Source organism: Serinus canaria, chromosome W, assembly GCF_022539315.1.
Source record: "Serinus canaria isolate serCan28SL12 chromosome W, serCan2020, whole genome shotgun sequence".
In the NCBI taxonomy this organism is placed as follows: Eukaryota; Metazoa; Chordata; class Aves; order Passeriformes; family Fringillidae; genus Serinus; species Serinus canaria.
The window spans coordinates 11,958,015-11,972,294 of NC_066342.1; the positions used below are offsets into that span (position 1 = coordinate 11,958,015).

The window sequence follows — 14,280 nt, forward strand, 5'->3', positions numbered from 1 at the left end:
TTTCCTGTATGTTATCATAAAGCAGTTAATGGCTTTGTCTAACTTTTCTCCATTATCCTTTGCATCACTGTGATGTAACTTTAAAATCTAATGAAACTTGATATCTTCCCTACCCTTCATCTCCCCCCTCCAATGTTTGGCCCCAATGTCCCCAGAAAAAGCTTCAGGACAACATTGTTATTGATCTGTCTGAAGCTTCAGGAGTATTAACAGAGAAGATCCCTTTTTAGGCTCTGGAAACAACCTTCTGCTTTTGTGAAACAAGGTTTTGGGTTTGTTTGGCAGCAGTAATAATCTAAACTTTCCTTTAACAGAATCACGATGAAACCTGGAGAAATTATTTTTCTGACATACATTTCTTCCCAAATGCTGTTTATACCCACTGCTACGACTCATCTGGAACGAAACTCTTTGTGGCAGGAGGCCCCCTTCCATCAGGACTTCATGGGAATTATGCTGGTCTCTGGAGCTAATGATAACTCTTCATAAATGCTGATCTTGACACAGATTTCTACTTTTCTTTACCATTTTAAAAACAAAATTGTGTGACGCCATTGACTTCTGGTTTAAATGCAAGTTATTTTTAGGCAATTTTCTGTTGGTCTCCAACAGTCTTGTACATGTTTTTGAACCATTATTTTTGCTTTAACCTGCTTATTCTTTTATATGAAGGGGTTTTAAAATCCTTTTTTATTGTATTTACTCCAAATGACTCTTCCCCCACATTTAGACTGTCTTGGCCACATGCCTCCTCCTCTTTGCTGTGACATAGGATTCCTTCTTATAGCGTGGTTGCTGCTGGACTTTCTGTGAAAGTCTAGGGGCTGTGTGTCTTCAGATATTTTGTCAGTTCCATTACCTGAAGTGAGGACTGCTTGTAAATTAAAAATATTAAAAATATTTGTAAGAGATTAAGTAATAGCTTATCTGTAGAGCCTGGCCCTAGTCTGGGTTAATCTTATTTTTTAAAAGTACAAGTCTAATGACACTGTTTATACATAGAGGAGTATGGTCATTTTAATATGTACTCATTGGAGCCCAGGGATAGATTTTTCTGGGATGTTGCCCATCAAGCCCAAAGTGCAGGAGTTTTAAAAAATGCATTTGTATTTGAATTGCAGTTTTCAGCAGTGCCAAAAGAAAATTTATCTATTGTTCCTTTTCTGCTTCTCCCAGGTATCAGCTTGCACAACTGGAGTTTGTATAGGCTGTTCTGCGGTGTGGCTATTGCAGGATGACATTACATTGAGGGCCTGCAGAGGTACTGAGAGAAAATGGGGGCTAGGGATATGAATGTTCTTGTCCTTCAAAATGAACTAAATCTATCAATTTTTCAGATGAGTCAAGATTCCTTAGTATGCTGCTATGGTAGCTCATGGGTTCTTCATAAACTGCCTAAAACCCAGGACCTCTTTTTGTCCCAGGTTGTGGAAGCTTTTCCCATTTTGGCTGTTCTGTTTGGCCATCTCCTCTAATATGCCAATGGAATAAATAAACTGGGTTTTTTTCTCTGAGGTTAAAGAGTGCATCTTGGACTTGTCTAATGCAAGCTGGAAGCTTTCCATGTAGCAAGATAACTTGCTGTTAGCTCACACTGAGCTAGCAGTATCTGTTGTCATCTTGCTTGCTGTAGGAGAGGCTCAGGTTTTCCTTGAATCCCCTGTTGCCTTCTGCAATCAAATTCCCACAAACTTCATGTGGGATTGGGTGGGGAGAATAGGTCCAATACCCTTCAGGTCCAGCCATGAAGCGTGTGCGTTCCAGGGTGATGGTCTTACCTAATACTCACTAAAATGCAGGACTCAAGGGTACTCCTCCTAGCCTTTTGGCAGGCACCAAGCTTTGCTTGTCACTGATACCTCTGTCCTCTGCTGGGATGAATGCCTTTCCCATACCCTTGTCGCCAGTGGAGCAGTGTGCTTGTATCTCACTGCTGTGGTGCCAAATAGGTAGTTGGCTGAAGCTGAGAAGAATGACAAAGCTGGGACATGCTCTGTTCTTCTGTGTCTGCTGGAGATCACAGCCACCACTGTAGAGTAGCTCTAGTCCCCAATGTGCAGTTCCTGCCAGATTGCCTAGAGCTAGTCTGCATGTGTCTTTGTGGTCCCTCTCATCTTTGTACTCTATATCTTCATCAGTAATGCCAAGCAGTGAGACTTGGGCTTAATTTCTGGTTGGTAGTGGGCACTTGGATGAAAATCCTGCAAGGAATGCAGTTCCCTCCCATCCTGGTGAAAAATCCTGTTAAGATGTCTCCCAGACATTCACCTGTCTCAGAAGTATAATTTACTCACACTGAGCACTGACATGGGTACTTCACAAACAGATCTTTTTTATGGTGTTTCATAATTCTACTTCCCTTGTGGGTTGGTTGCTTAAACTGAATCAGTTCATGGTGAAATTATAAACTGTGGAGTAGCAAAGGAGCTTTTGTTACCTCGTTCAGAGGGGTCCCAGGATGAGGGAAGAGACGAGAAAGTTGACTCCATGTATCAGAAGGCTTGATTTATTATTATATGATATATTAGATATAAAAACTGTACTAAAAGAATAAAGAGAAGGATTTCACTACTAAGCTATGCTAAGAATAGAAAAGGAATCTCTGTCCTCCCAGCCCGAGACGGCCGGAGAGGTTTTCTGTGATAGGCTCTTAATTGCAAACAGTCTGACGGGGCCAATCACAGACCTCGCCTGTTGCATTCCACAGCAGCAGATAAGAATTGTTTACAGTTTGTTCCTGAGGCTTCTCAGCTCTCAGGAGAGGAAAAATCCTAAGTAAAGGATTTTTCATAAAACATGTCGGTGACAAGCTTTCATATTTTATTTAGAGTTGTTTGTTGTTTTTTAAAGATGTAATGGTGCCTGTGTTGTTCTGTGATGGCAATTTACTGCTTTGGTTATTTTAGGGGTTTTGAAAAGTGGAAGTATACAGAGAAAAACAAATCTTGGTGAAGTATGGCAGGATGTGTATTTCTGGGATTATTCCTCCGGCTACCATGTAAGATCAGGCTGTCACAGGGAACAATTTCTGGTTAGTGGTTTTGTTGGGCTTGGTTTGAGGTGCCTTTTTTTCCCCCTCTTTTCTAAAGAAACTGGACATTTGACTGAGCGTTCTCTAATTCTGCTGAAACAACTAGTTAGGCGCTTAGTGTCACCAGTGCTAAAGGAAAACTACTGATCTGGAAACCCTAGCCCTGATGTTGATCTATAAATTTGAAGCATATTCCAGGTCTGGGTGAGGGGGCAAAAAGGGTATCTTTATGGACTAAGCTCTAGCCTCTAAATATGGAGGCTGATCTTTCTGCAGAGTCAGCAGTCTTTAGGTTATTGAAGAGGTCACCGTGGCACCCCTGGAACGTGTCCCTCTCTGCCAACTGATCACAAATACCTCAGTGTGTGGTCCTAAAGCTTGGTAGTGTGAGTGCCCTTTTCCTCACTTTTTTTCTGCATAAGAAGCTTTGGACAATTCTCAGAAGAATCTGGACAATGATGTAAAATTTCTCAAGTTTCATATGCTTCTGTGTATTCTGCTTTCATGGTGCTTTCTTGCAAAGATAACTTCTCATGGGGAGGGAGCCATCCTTGTTGCTTTATGATAATCCCCCCAAAAAACTGGGAACAAACTAGATATAGTGCTGCAAGAACACAAATTGGGCCAGAGAGAACTTAATTTCTAGCCTGTTTTGTAGCAGCCACAGGGCCTGCAAGGCCTCCCTGGCGGTCAGTTGCCTAAGATAAGAAATGCCTAGTCATGATGACTGGACCAAAGAAGCCCCTCTTCCACCTTCAGACCCTTGTTATTTCTCTGTAAGACCATAGGTCATATTCGCCTCGACCCTTACTATTGGACTGTTTCCCAAAACCCCTATACCCTATATAAACACCCACTTCTGCGCTGTTCAGCAGAAGAGCTGTCACTGTCACCCTTTGCAGAAGCTGCCAATAAAGACACATCTGTGGAACCTCATACAGCCTTCTCCTCTCTCTCCCCATGTCTGCTGAGGCACTTAGCAAGCAAAGAGCTGAAATCACTAAAGAGCTGAATTCACCAAAGAGCTGATCTCACTTAAGAGCTGAGCTGCTTGCTAAGACTGCCTGCGGCTGGGAGCCTGCCTGAGGGACCTGGACAAGTTGTGCTTAGCGGGACTTCACTATCCGGACACCTACAGCAGCCTGGGCTGGATAGACCCCGAGAACTCCCTGCCGTAATACTGTTTCAGTGGGTTTAAATGCTTGTAGCAATATAGAATTATAGATGTGTCGTGGTTTAAGAGGAAATGAAGTTTTTGTGATGGTGTGGGCAAGCCAATCGGTGTTCAGATTTAATATTGGCACCTGGTTTGTCCACTGAGGGCATGGATACGCCTCTGAGAACACAGGGGGTTAAAAGCTGTGATCTCCCAGGGGAACCTCCTCTTTGAGTTCTGCTTGGGACTGAGCAGACCCCCCTGCCCAGCCAGAGCTGGGCAGGGGGGGAGGGGAGCCATGTGGCCAGAGAGAGGTAGGCCAGGCCTGGGCCCAAGGGTGGAGGAGAACATCCCAAGGGCTTCGGGCAGCCATCCTCCATTCCCCCCCACCCCCCGGAGAGAGGGAGAGAGAGCCGGAGCCGGCGCCTGTGATAGTGGCACGGCGTGAAGGAGAAGGGGGGGGGTGCCCAGCAGGGCAGCCAAGCGTAGGAGTCCTTGAAGTAAACTGGCAGAGAGCCTGGGACTTTTAACCCCTGTGAGGAAGATGGGAACTTTGCAAATGCTGAGTCTTCCTGAAGTTGATGAGATTTAGAAGATGTTGAGATTGAGAGGATGTTGAGAAGAATTCTAGGTGGGAGGAGATGATGGAGTGGCTTTGGGCTGGACTTTTCTTGTATAGCTACAGCAGAACCACTGGTGTTTCTGTGACTCAGAGACTGCGTTCTAGGGGGAGGCGATGGCTCAGAGCCAGGAGAGTACAGTGATGTGGAGGAGTGTGAACAGAGACGACGGCTGAGGAGGGTAGTGGTGGTGCCCTCCGTCTTCGAAGAAGAGAAAGAGGAAGAGGAAGATGATCTCTGTTCAAGAGACCCCTCGGCCCCAGGGGGTGAAATTTGGCGGGGGCAGGTGTCCCAAAAGGAGAGGAACTGTGCTCAGCCAGGAGAGTGCAGTGATGTAGAAGTGTGTGAACAGAGACGACGGGTGAGGAGGGTGGTGGTGGTGCCCACCGCTTCGAAGAAGAGAGAAGAAGAAGAAGATGATCTCTGTTCAAGAGACCCCTCGGCCCCAGGGGGTGAAATTTGGGGGGGACAAGTGTCCCAAAAGGAGAAGGACTGTGCTCTTTTTGGAACTGGACAAAGTATCCTTAAAGGGAAAAACCCTAGAAGCAGCTCTGATCCATGTGCAGTGGTGAGAGCACTGGACATGGAAGGAATGTGGTGCAAGAGGGACTCCTCTCTTCTCGAGGAACTGAGAATCGATTATCTAAAGGGTGGCAATGAAATTGGAAATTTGGTGGGGGGAGGAGGAAGAATTTGGAAGGTTTTTCATCTTGTGTTCTATGTGTTTTGTGTGTCTTCCTTTGTAGTTTTACGTTAATAAAGTTTTTTTCCCTTTTAACCTTAAGTTGGAGCCTGCTTTGCTCTGTCTCTGATCACATCTCACAGTGGGTGCCAGGGAAGGAGGTGATCTCGTGGGGGCACTGGCATTGCGCCAGGCTCAAACTGTTGTGGTGTGTGTTCAGTTCCCAATTGAGTTATCTCCCCCGTTTTGTATTGTTTTGTGATGCTTCCCCCTATTACAACCCTATACCCAGTTCGATGGTTCAGTCCTGGTTCCCCCTTTCCCTCCAATGGTGTCCTCCCTGTCTGGGCACGCTGCCAAGCCCTTGTCTCCACCCCCGTTCCCCTAGCAACTGCCCCTTTCTGTTATATTTTTCCCTCCTCCAGAGCCCCGTTCATCTCCTGAAACCCCCCCATCCTTCCAGAAACTTCTCCCTTCCACAGGGGGTGATTGGGCAGGTGCCCCGAGCCCCTCCTTTGTTCGTGTATCACTTGTTGCCACCGGTGTCAGTCATGTTGAATTCCCCTCCTCAGTTTCTCCCGATTGGTTCTTGTACACCCCTTTATATACTGCTTCTCCCCCTTTTGTCCCTGTCTTTTCCCGCCGGATTCGCTGGAGACAATGTTACACTAAAAACTCTGGACTGCACCAGGCGAGTTAAGACCCTCTTTTCTCTCCGGCTTCTCCGCCTTGCTGCTCCTTTCGATACTGTTGCTGCTTCCTGCTGAAGGCGCAGCCCGGACGTCCCTGACGGATCCGGGTAGTGCCCCTCGCTGCTAGCTGCTGCTGTGCTCCAGGCTAGCCACGGCCGCCTTCCCCCCCGCTCGGATGGGAGTGAAGTGCATTCGACGCAGCAGCGCAGCAGTTTGGCGCCCACCGTGCGGCGAGAGAAGACCCCCTCGCCCCGCGGCAGGAGTCAGCAGCCTCGAGAGGAGTTTCGCCTCCTCTTCGTCGTCTGCCGCTTGCTCCGTGGTCGTTAAACTACCCTGCCTCGGGAGCAGACCCCGTTTTAGGGGTAGGGCTCCGGACAGGGATCGGATCGACACCTCCCCGCACCCAGGAGCTGATCCGGGATCGAAGCCGCGGACTTCGGAGTTTTTTTTCCCCGCTTTCCCGCTAGTCAGGGTGAGTAACTCCACCTTCCCAACTTCAAGAGTTCCTCCCCCCGCCTTATCTCCCGGTTTCACCGAGTTTAGTCGAGGTTTCGCCCTGGGCTCGGTGAGGTTGGGGCTAGCGGTTGGGGTTTTTTGTTAGCGTTTTTTTTCGTTTCACTCCAAAGGTTCGTTTTTGCGGGTCAGAGATGGGTTGCAAACTCTCTGTCCCCCAGAAAAGTTTATTACCAAGTTGTGGGTACCCTTGAAGGTAGAAATGTTAAAATTGTTAAGCGGGAGTTAAAAGATTTAATCATATGGATGTTCATTCAATTTCCAGAGATGTCCCCGGATTTAGTTAATAAAATAAAATTCTGGCATTCAGTTGGAGACAAATTAGCACAATTCGAATCTAAAGGGAGATCAAAAAACAAAAAATTACTTTATTGGACCTTCCAAATCATTACAGCTCTTAAAGAAAAACAGAAATTGAAGGAACAACCACCCCCCCATTCGTGTTCTCCCTACCCCCGTGTTCCAGACCCTTGTCCCACCCCTTCTCTCCCTGAGAATAGCAGAACCCTTAGGAGAGCAGCCCGCGAGAGCACCGCGCCGGCTTCCTACCACCCGCCGGGCTCTCCTCAGGGTTCCCTGACCCCCCGCCTCCAAAGTCCTGGCCAGACTTCGGAGAGCTCTCTCCAATCCCTCGATTCCTTTTCCCCTGAGTCCCCAGTTGTGCGTCCCAAAGTTAGATTTGCAGTTTCAGAGGGCAGCAGCCCCCAGACCTCTTCACAAAATGGCTCCCATGGAGCCCAAAATGGCGGCGACCGCATGGCTTTTCCCGCCATCAGTTTCTCTTCTCCCCATAATCCTTTCCTTTCTCCCGCCAGCCCTTTCTCCGCCCCTTCCCATTCCTATAACCCCGCCCCTAATTATGTTAATTCTTCTCCCAATCCCCGCCTTCCTACACGCCCCTTTCCCCTCCTTCCCAAGCCCCGCCTTTTGAACACGCCCCTCAGGCGGAGCCAACTCCATCAGCTCCACCCCCTAGCTCCGCCCTGGTTCCCACACCTGGCCCCTCCCCTTGGCTTCCGGGTTCCCATGCCCCGCCTCCCAGTTCCCACGCCCCGACTTCCGGGAGTGGAGATCAAGATAATTCAGATTTTACTGTACCATCTTTAATAACTGCCACTCCTGTTTCTTACCACCAAGAAAGCGTAGGGCCCTCCCGTGCGCAATGGACCCCATTCCCCCATTCCACCATTAAGGAGTTGTGCAAGGCCCAAAGAGAGTTTTCCTGGGAGAGTGAATACTTCCGGGGACTCCTTCGGGCCTCTTTATTAGAATTTGATGTTGTACCCGCCAACTTGCGGACGCTTTTTTCATGCCTCCTCAACCCCACCGAATTCTTAGTGTGGGAGGAGGCGTGGAAAAAGGGAATCAGGGATGTTGCCAACATATTTTATGAAAAATCCTTTACTTAGGATTTTTCCTTTCCTAGAGCTGAGAAGCCTTGGAACACTAAACAATTCTTATCTGCTGCTGTGGAATGCCACGGGAAAATCTGTGATTGGGCCCATCAGACTGTTTCCAATTAAGAGCCTATCACAATTCACCTGTTCAGCCCGTCTCGGGCTGAGAAGACTTCAGTTTACACATTCTTTTCTATTCTTAGCTTAGCCTTGTAGTGAAACCTTTCTCTTTACTCTTTTAGTATAGTTTCTATATCTTATATATCATATCATAATAAATCAAAGCCTTCTGATACATGGAGTCAACGTTGTCGTCTCTTCCCTCATCCTGGGACCTCAGAAAACCCTGTAATAAATGGTGACCTCCGAGTGAAAAAAGGAGCACCACCACGAAAGGTGAACACCGAGGACAGAACTGACAGATGGTGCCTCGAGTGAAGAAATCACCGCAATTGGACCCTGAGTGAAGAAGAATTCTTCATTTGGTAAGCCCAGAGGAGCATTGCTACATTTGGGTGAACCCCGAGTGTTTAGCATTGATGGTCACCTACACCAGGGACCACAGAAGTGGCTTCTAGCCAGGAGCTGAAGAACTGACGATCCTGAAATTGGACAGAGTTCACAGCCAAGGCTGGCCACAGAGAGAACCTTTGAAAAGTCTCCGAGACAAGAGGTCCGGGAGTCTTTGCAGCACAATGCAGCCTGCTGAAGCCCAGAGGACACTGTCGCAAGGTACTGTTTACACTGCCCTTCCTAGAAATGCTGCCCTTCGTGCAAGGTGGTCTGGGATGTGGCAGAGGGTGCCTACGGAGGCCGAGGTTCCATTCTCTTTCGGAGATGAAGGAGTTATTAACCTCTGGCGAAAATGGGGTCATCGATGTGGAGCCCCTATGGTGAAGAGACATTTCTATGAGTTTTTCAGATGGACAAAATATTATGGCTTTTTCCCTGATCTGTTGTATTCCCTTGATTCCTACATATGGGACTGCATGGCCTTGGTGTTCGAGGATGCTTTGCACCATGAGGGATTTGGAACTCCTTACTGTTTTTCAGCATTTAAAACTCTCTTCTCAGTTTTGAAATTGATAGAATATTCATTCGAGGACATTGCGTCTTCAAGAGGCCGTTTTTCGCTGGAGCTGGGAAGAGTGGAATTTGTGCAAAACCGCAGCCTGCAGTTTCCCATTCCCCCCGACTGGGTGCGGGGGGGCGAAACTTTGCCCGCAGCAGAAGAAAAGTTTTTTTCGGCGACCTTGGATCCCGCGCCGACGGAACTGCCTCCCCCCCGTCAGGGGGGAGGTGGGTTGGCTCTGTCACCTGAACCGGGGCCAAGGGCCCCGCCCCTACCCGCCCCAGAGGAGGGGCCGGTCCCTGCAGCTCCTCCCGTGGGCCCGCCTCTGGCGGGGGTGGATCCATCGCCTCCAACAGAGCTTGTCAGCAGTTCCGGGATGAAAGCACCGCCCTCCGAGGCTTCGCCCGCGTTGCTAGGCGACACACTCAACAGCAGCGACAATCGACAGCAGCCCGTCCCGGAGTCGGGACCTGCAGCCTCTCCCGCGGGGGTCGGTCCCTCGCCTGCCGCGCCGGTGGAGGGGGCTGGGCTTGAGATTCTCCCAGCGGAACCATCATCGGACCCGACCGCGGCGGCCGCCGCGGCGCCCGCAATCAGCCGGGACCCTCCCCCGAGCTTTTCGGGCTGTCCTGAGGCTGCCCCTGAGAGGGGAGCTGGGACGGGGGAAGGGGACTCAGGCTTGCCCCTCCAATGGGGGGGGTGTGGCTAGGCAGCTGAGCGTAAGCTCCGGCCGTCTGCTTGCTTTCAAACTCGGTGTTTTTTGCGGGCTGACCTGAGTCTGGTTCGGGGTTTCCCGCTGGGGGTTGGAATGCCTGATTCCCCCTGCGCGCCCTTGCGGCGTGGGGGAGGTGGATCCTGAGCCTTCTGTCTCCGGTCCCCTGCCCGCAGGGGGTGGGGGTGGTACCGAGGGGCAGAAAGTGGGGACATCTTTTGCATTTGCGATGCAGAGGCAGGAGACACAGTGCAAAGTGAGCATCGCTCATCTGCTGTGGGGACGAAGCACCCCCGGATCTGGGGTGTTGTTCCCTTGGAAAGCTTTTCTTCCCCAGCTGCTGGTCTGCGCCGGTTCAGCGGGGCTGAAGCGTTCCGCCACTCCGGCTGCCTAGATCTTGGCAGCGGTGTGCTGGATTGAGAGAACACAGAGCCCGCTCTGCGAGCTGGGTCTGGGCCGTTTGGCTCGGTTCCCTGGGCCTGGGCCTCCCGGCCAGCGCCTGTTGGGTTTGGGGGCGTTGTTCCCCCCGTCGGGACCTGGCCCACCTTTCTGTAAGCCGGGTCTGGGGTCTCTGTTCCCTCCACGGGGTGCAGGGCCCCCCGCAAACGGTGGCTGGTGGACCAGCCTGTTTGGGGCCTCAGTGGGCCATTGTCTGCTACTGCTCTTCAAAAAAAAAAAAAAAAAAAAAAAAAAAAAAAAATTAAATTAAATAAAAAGGGTTGAACGAGCTAGCAGCTCAGAAAGTTTTGCAAGCCTGTTTCAGGACCAAAAGGGACTTTTCAGCACTGTCAAAGAAGAACATCTTCAGTTTGGACCTTTTTCTGAAACTCAGCTGTTTGGACTTGAACTTTTCTGCACTGTCAAAGAAGAACATCTTCAGTTTGGACCTTTTCCTGAAACTCAGCTGTTTGGACTTGAAGTATTGAACTTTCCTTGGACTGTTTTTGCATTTTCTTCTATTTTAAGATTGTTTTAGTGAAATGATGGGAATTTGGTGTTCTGCAGGTGAAGGGTTTCCCTGATGGTTCCACACCAGCATTTGATTGATCTTTTGATTGCATTTCTTTTTAATTTACTAAACTTAAAAGGGTGAGATGTTGCCAACATATTTTATGAAAAATCCTTTACTTAGGACTTTTCCTTTCCTAGAGCTGAGAAGCCTTGGAACACTAAACAATTCTTATCTGCTGCTGTGGAATGCCACGGGAAAATCTGTGATTGGGCCCATCAGACTGTTTCCAATTAAGAGCCTATCACAATTCACCTGTTCGGCCCGTCTCGGGCTGAGAAGACTTCAGTTTACACATTCTTTTCTATTCTTAGCTTAGCCTTGTAGTGAAACCTTTCTCTTTACTCTTTTAGTATAGTTTCTATATCTTATATATCATATCATAATAAATCAAAGCCTTCTGATACATGGAGTCAACGTTGTCGTCTCTTCCCTCATCCTGGGACCTCAGAAAACCCTGTAATACAGGGACATTCTTCCACAATTGTGGGAGAATCCCCAAACTGCCACAACCCTCGGTGGTGAAATGGTTTACACCGACCTATTGGTCGGTCTTGGGAATTGGGCCGACGGAGCTTTTCAAGCTAGAGATATCCCTCGTCAAGCGCTTCGGGAGAGTGCAAGGATGGCCGAACGGGCATTCTTAGCGCTCCGCCCTACCGCCCAGGAGCCCACTTTCACCAAAATTCATCAGGGGCCAGGGGAACCTTTCATTGTTTTTGTCGAGCGTCTCCGCAGGGCAATTGACCATCAAGTCCAAGCGAAGAGCGTTCAACTCGAGATCCTAACAGAATTTGCAAATGCCAATGCTAACGCTGTCTGCAAAGCAGTCATCCTCAGCCTTCCCGTCGATCCTCCTCCAACCATCCAATCAATGATCGAAGCTTGCCAGAAAAAGGCACCATCCCTCGCCAAGGAGGATTCAAAAACTCCACCTCCAAGCCGTCGTGTGTCATTCGCAGAATCAACAAATTTCGACAGCGATGTGATGGCCGCCCAGCAGCAGCCGACGTCACCCAAAAGCAAGAGGCCCAGCCAAGGACACTGCCATCTGTGTGGTGACCCAGAACACTGGATGCCTGACTGCCCCTTGCGGAAACAGTTTTTCCAGTTCTGCAAGGAGCAGGCAGCATCCAAAGACAACCAACAAAAAAACTGAATTCCGAGCGCAGTCCCCCCCTGCGCAAGGATAAAAATATGGCGGGAAGTAACATCATTAAAGGGGGGAATTCAGGGAGGGGACCCCAATCCCGCACCTCTACCCTTTCAAACTTTCCGGACACGACACTTTCACCTAAGCAAACTTTACCAATTTTGACAACTCCTCTTTGTACCCTCCCCCACAGGTTGCATCTTGCGGAGTCCATTACCATTGCAGACTCCAAGTGCCGGCCCGCGATGGTCGAGTTCCAGGCACCAGGTACCTGGCATCAACGCAGATGTAAGTGTGTTGTCGTAGGAGACACAAAATTCACTGCCCCGGAAATCTCCATTATTCCGGGGGTGCTGCCGTCCCTCACAAATAAGTTCTCCATAAGTATTATGTGTGTCCATCCACCCATCGTTCTGCCCAAAGGCCAGATTATCGCTCAAGTTATTCCAATTTTCGAGCAGTGTGAGCGAGAACGCCATGACATTTCATCCCCTTTATTTAATGTTAACTGGTGTCAAACCCTAAGCCATGAAAAACCTCGGCTCGCCTCCTGTCTTTCTAAGAATGGGCAGTCGACTAGGGTGAATGGGATGCTTGACACGGGGGCAGATGTGACGATCATTCCCGCAAGGGAATGGCCGTCACAATGGGAATTGCAAAGCGCAGCTGGAAGAATCCAAGGCGTAGGGGGTTTTCAATTGGCAAAACAATCAAAGAGCGTGGTACAAATTATGGGGCCAAATGGGCAATTAGCTTCAGTCCGCCCATTTGTTTTAGATTATGCGGATCCCCTGTGGGGGAGAGATGTTTTGGCCCAATGGGGAGCCAAAATCGACCTGCCCAACGCTCCCCAGATTTTTCAGTAGCGGCCACTGAAGAGCGCCCTACCCACAAATTGACTTGGAAATCCGACAAACCTATTTGGGTAGAGCAGTGGTCGCTCAACAAACAAAAACTAAAGGCGCTCTCGGAGCTTGTTGAGGAGCAGCTAAAAAAAGGTAACATCGTGGAGTCCATGTCCCCGTGGAACTCCCCTGTCTTTGTAATCAAAAAACCAAACAAAGACAAATGGCGGCTCCTCCACGACCTCCGCCAAATTAATGACATCATCGAAGATATGGGCGCTCTCCAACCAGGGATGCCGTCCCCAACCATGCTCCCCCAAAATTGGAATTTAGCCGTCTTGGACATCAAAGACTGTTTTTTCCAAATTCCCTTGCACCCAGATGACGCCGCGCGCTTTGCCTTCACGGTTCCTGCCATCAACCGTGAAGCCCCAGCGAAGAGGTACCACTGGCGAGTCTTGCCTCAGGGCACAAAAAATTCACCAGTGATTTGCCAGCGGTACGTCTCTTCCCTGCTGTCCCCTGTCCGTGAGGCAGCAAAAAATTCAATCATACTACATTACATGGACGACATCTTAGTTTGTGCTCCAAACGACGATACACTTACCCATGCCCTTGCCCTGATAACCGATGTGTTGACTTCTGCAGGGTTCGAGCTTCAGGAAAGTAAGATCCAAAAGATGCCACCCTGGAAGTACCTTGGTCTGGAAATCACTAAGCGGACCATTGTTCCGCAAAAATTGGCTATCAACCCAAAAGTGTCCACTTTAGCGGAGGCCCAGCAACTGTGTGGAGCCTTGAACTGGGTGAGGCCTTGGCTAGGCATTCCAACAGAAGACCTAGCCCCCCTTTTCAATCTTTTGAAAGGGGGAGAAGAGCTTGGCTCTCTAAGGACCCTTACCCAGAGGCTGCAGCGGCCTTAGAAAAGGTACAGCGAACCATCTCGCAGAGACAGGCACACAGATACCACCCAGACTTGCCATTCAAATTTATCATCTTGGGAAGTTTGCCACACCTTTATGGGTTGATTTTTCAGTGGGACGAAACAGCTAAAACATCTGAGGACCCTGGTTCGAGGGACCCCCTCTTAATCATAGAGTGGGTGTTCCTCAGCCACCACAGGTCCAAAAGAATGACACGGCCACAAGAGCTGATGGCTGAGTTGATCCGGAAGGCTCGCTTCCGGATCCGGGAACTTGCCGGTGTCGACTTCACTTGCATACACATTCCCATCCAATTAAAATCGGGCCAGTTGACCAAGGCCATGTTGGAACATCTCCTCATGGAGAATGAAGCCCTCCAATTTGCTCTAGATTCTTACACCGGACAAATCTCAATTCATAACAAAACACAAACTATTTAATCAAGACAATCAGTTCAAGTTATCTCTAAAAGAAT

General features: G+C 49.2%; 1 protein-coding gene across 9 annotated transcripts in view; it reads left to right on the forward strand.

Annotated features, from left to right (window-relative positions):
- Positions 1-14,280, forward strand: part of LOC103824724 (DDB1- and CUL4-associated factor 12-like) — an 830,860-nt gene that overhangs the window by 50,922 nt on the left and 765,658 nt on the right. For 5 of the 9 annotated variants that reach the window (XM_050986383.1, XM_050986380.1, XM_050986385.1 and 2 more), the window contains one exon: positions 315-5,760. In XM_050986383.1, coding sequence (XP_050842340.1) covers positions 315-473 — 159 coding nt within the window. In that variant the 3' untranslated portion in view covers positions 474-5,760. Of the gene's footprint in view, positions 1-314; positions 5,761-14,280 lie in introns of those variants that run through there. The other 4 variants (XR_007780322.1, XR_007780321.1, XR_007780324.1 and 1 more) reach the window with 3 other exon arrangements.